The 3,642-nt window shown below is 52.3% G+C and overlaps 1 protein-coding gene across 1 annotated transcript; it reads left to right on the plus strand.

Moving 5' to 3' along the window:
- The first annotated feature begins 6 nt into the window (after positions 1-6).
- On the plus strand, positions 7-1,664 carry THAP11 (THAP domain containing 11). The gene has a single exon (XM_006909777.2). It carries the CDS (start codon positions 60-62, stop codon positions 969-971), a length of 912 nt encoding a protein of 303 aa, XP_006909839.1. The 5' UTR covers positions 7-59; the 3' UTR covers positions 972-1,664.
- Positions 1,665-3,642: the final 1,978 nt, after the last annotated feature.

The following is a 3,642-nucleotide window of genomic DNA, read 5'->3' on the forward strand; positions in this document are numbered from 1 at the left end:
ACCCGGCCGTCGAAGGTCTCAGGCGGCCGGTGGGCCGGGCCGGGCCGCACGGCGCAGCCATGCCTGGCTTTACGTGCTGCGTGCCGGGCTGCTACAACAACTCGCACCGGGACAAGGCGCTGCACTTCTACACATTTCCCAAGGACGCTGAGCTGCGGCGCCTCTGGCTCAAGAACGTGTCCCGTGCTGGCGTCAGTGGATGCTTCTCCACCTTCCAACCCACCACTGGTCACCGTCTCTGCAGCGTCCACTTCCAAGGCGGCCGCAAGACCTACACGGTGCGCGTCCCCACCATCTTCCCGCTACGCGGCGTTAACGAGCGCAAAGTAGCACGCAGACCTGCGGGGGCCGCAGCCGCCCGCCGCAGGCAGCAGCAGCAGCAACAACAACAGCAGCAGCAACAGCAGCAGCAGCCGCAGCAGCCATCGCCGTCAGCCTCCACTGCCCAGACCGCCCAGCTGCAGCCAAATCTGGTGTCTGCCTCTGCGGCTGTGCTCCTCACCCTTCAGGCCGCTGTAGACGGCAGCCAGGCTCCGGGATCCGTGCCGCCGGCGCCCACCCCTCCCACTGGAGAAGATGTGAAGCCCATCGATCTGACGGTGCAAGTGGAGTTCGCGGCCGCAGAGGGCGCCGCCGCCGCAGCCGCCGCCTCGGAGTTAGAGGCTGCTACCGCAGGGCTGGAGGCCGCCGAGTGCCCTATGGGGCCCCAGTTGGTGGTAGTTGGGGAAGAGGGCTTCCCTGATACTGGTTCCGACCACTCGTACTCATTGTCGTCAGGCACCACGGAGGAGGAGCTCCTGCGCAAGCTGAACGAGCAACGGGACATCCTGGCGCTAATGGAAGTGAAGATGAAGGAGATGAAGGGCAGCATCCGCCACCTGCGTCTCACCGAGGCCAAGCTGCGCGAAGAACTTCGCGAGAAGGATCGGCTACTGGCTATGGCTGTCATCCGCAAGAAGCACGGAATGTGAACGGGTCCCCCTGTGGCCTGCGGGGCTCCCGGACCCCTGCCAGCCTAGGAGGACCTCAGGCTGCCACTTTCAGATTCCCCTGTACTCCTGGAGCACTGGTTGACACCTGGACTCTTTTGCTGGTGACTTGGCACCCTCGCTTCCTCCTGAAATCTGGGACCTCAGACTCTGTACTGGTGACACCAGCAATTATGACTTGGTTAACACGTCCCCGCCCCCACCTCCCACCCCCAGTTTATGTTGCAGGTTCTGGTTCAGTAGAGGTTTAGGAACCACTGAACTTGAAACTTACCCTCTAGGGATGCAGGTGGGCTGCCCAAGGACTATGGGTTTGGGAAGACGCCACCTTGAGGTTGGCCAGCAGTCAGACGTAACTCTCCTGTGTAGTGTGATGAGAGAGCCAAGAAACATTGGTTTTCCCCTTTTTCGTGCTTTTCCTTCCCAGGTGCAGCCTCTGATTCTGATGGGGACTGGCAGATCTGTGCCTCTGCCTCCTAGGACTTCCCTCCCCAGGAGGCCATCTACAAGGGGATCTAGGTGACCTGCTGATGGAGATCCAGCTTGCCAGGGACTTAGGTTTATCTTGTTATGTTTGCTACTGGTTACAAATTCTATTTTCTGTACAATTAGTCAGACTAAAGTTTTCACTGTGTTTGTTTGGCAAAACAAATTAAACAGAAAGTAAGGTTTTTATTTGGGTTTCGCCATTTTATTTTTATAAGTTCTCGGCTAAAGTGTCCCCAAAACATGGGGAAATAGGCCTAATAGGCCTTCGCCTTAGAACTCAAGGACCAGGCTGACTTTGGGAGCAGAGATGGTTTCTCCATAAAGGGGTTCTAAGCACGTGGACCTTGCCCTCATAAGGTCCTCACAGATTTCCTGGCCTGGCTTACCCCAGTTTGGAAGCTACACCAAATAGTCCTCGTTTGTCCATGCGTTAGCTCCCTGTGTCCTTTACAGGGAGGAGTAACTGAGAACTGAAGTGAATTGTGACAGCCTGCTTCTCTGAGGATTTTGAATTCTTCATGAATTTTCAGCTGTGGTTGAATTTTGTTCATCATAATAGCCCGTATACCTAGTACAGTGTCTGGCACACATGAGCATGCAGTTATTTAAATCAGTGAAGAGCACAACTGGCTCCTGCAGGCACAAGGACTTGTACATACCTTTGGCCTTGGTACTCTTTCATTATGAAGGAGCTGGATCCATAGAAGGCTTTAAGGATTAAGAGTTGGTATTTGTGACCCCTTGACTCATTTTCTTGGCTGTTTCCATTTTAAGATTGGATATTCTAAGGGTGAAATGATGTTTTTATAGCTACAAGTAATTTTGTTCAAATCTAATGGGGAAAGGCAAATAAATGCCTTTAAAGCTAGCCCTGTTTACTTTGGGTGTTAGGCACAAATGAACACTTCTAGGGCTCCATAAAACATCATTCCCTTACCTGTTACTTATGGAAAGAGCCACTGGAGACTTTCCCTGTGGCTGCAAACTGAAATGACTAAACTGTTCCTCTAGTCTCTGTTCTCCTTGGCACTGACTTGAGAAACAAATCTTTGGTGGGGTGGTGGGATGGGGCCTAAGTTGTGCAGGCGCCTCATTGAGGAAGGGACTGGATTCCTGCCTTTCTAGGGTTCTGGCTAGTCATAAGGTGGTGGAACCACAGCAGTGCCCTTCCAGGTCAGCTGGGATTGAAACTGAGGTCAGTTATTGGGCCAGTAACACATGTCCCCATTCTCCTTCACTAGGAGTTGAGGGCTTTCCCAAGCTGAGGCCATGCTCTTTAGTGTATCCTTTAGCTCTGGTTTGTCGAAGGGACTTAACTTTTTTTTTTTAGCTCACTTGAACCTCTCGTGCTCCCAGAAATGCAATGTAGGCCAGACTCTGGTGTCTAGAGGTTACGTGAACACAACCCATTCAGTGTTTTTGCTTCTTGTGGGAAGGACAGCTCAGAGCAAGGGAGGTCCCAGATGTACCACAAGCAGGACAATGTAGTTCTCACTGGCTGAGTAGTAAGAGGACCATCTAGTCAGCCAAAGTATTAAATCTTATTAAAAAGGATTTAATAAGACCTCCGCTTTAATAAGCTTGGCCTGGTCTTAGCAGCCATCCAAAGGAGGAGTGGGTGGGAGGGTCCGTGGAAGCATAAAACTCTTCTGGAAGAACAGGAATACTGAGAGATTTCTGGCCAGAGGGAAGGCATGGAGCTGCCCCGTAGCCTTAGCTATTTCCCTTACTTGCCCTGACGCTGTTGTAGTTATACTCCGCGCCCCCCATCCCCCGCCTTAGCTGGGGATGAGGGCATTTCTCTCAACAGGCCCGAGAGGCTGCCCTTCAAAAGTCTGCGTTGCCCAGGAAACGACTAAAATGGGTGTTGAAAGGAAAGAACAGTCTGGCCATTTAAATCAGGGGTAAACTTTGGTGAGCAAGTTACTTCTCTTTTCTCATTAATAAAAATGAAACCATTAGCTGCTTCGCCTGTTGCAAAAAAACTTAGGAGAATGTTTTGGAGACCCCCGACTGTAAGAGAAATCTTGTCTCCAACCGAGCCCCACTTGAGAAATAGCTGAGTCTACAGACCAAGGAAAACCTCTCCCGCTCGAAACCAGCTTTAGGCCTAACCGAAGGTGGGCAGGGCGCATGAATGTTGGGACAGCAAAAGCCATGGGTA

The sequence above is a fragment of the Pteropus alecto genome, unplaced genomic scaffold, assembly GCF_000325575.1.
Source record: "Pteropus alecto unplaced genomic scaffold, ASM32557v1 scaffold42, whole genome shotgun sequence".
Lineage (NCBI taxonomy): Eukaryota > Metazoa > Chordata > Mammalia > Chiroptera > Pteropodidae > Pteropus > Pteropus alecto.

What these genes read in the sequence shown, in the direction of transcription:
- THAP11 (XM_006909777.2), top strand. Translation starts at nt 60, where the DNA reads ATGCCTGGCTTTACGTGCTGCGTGCCGGGCTGCTACAACAACTCGCAC.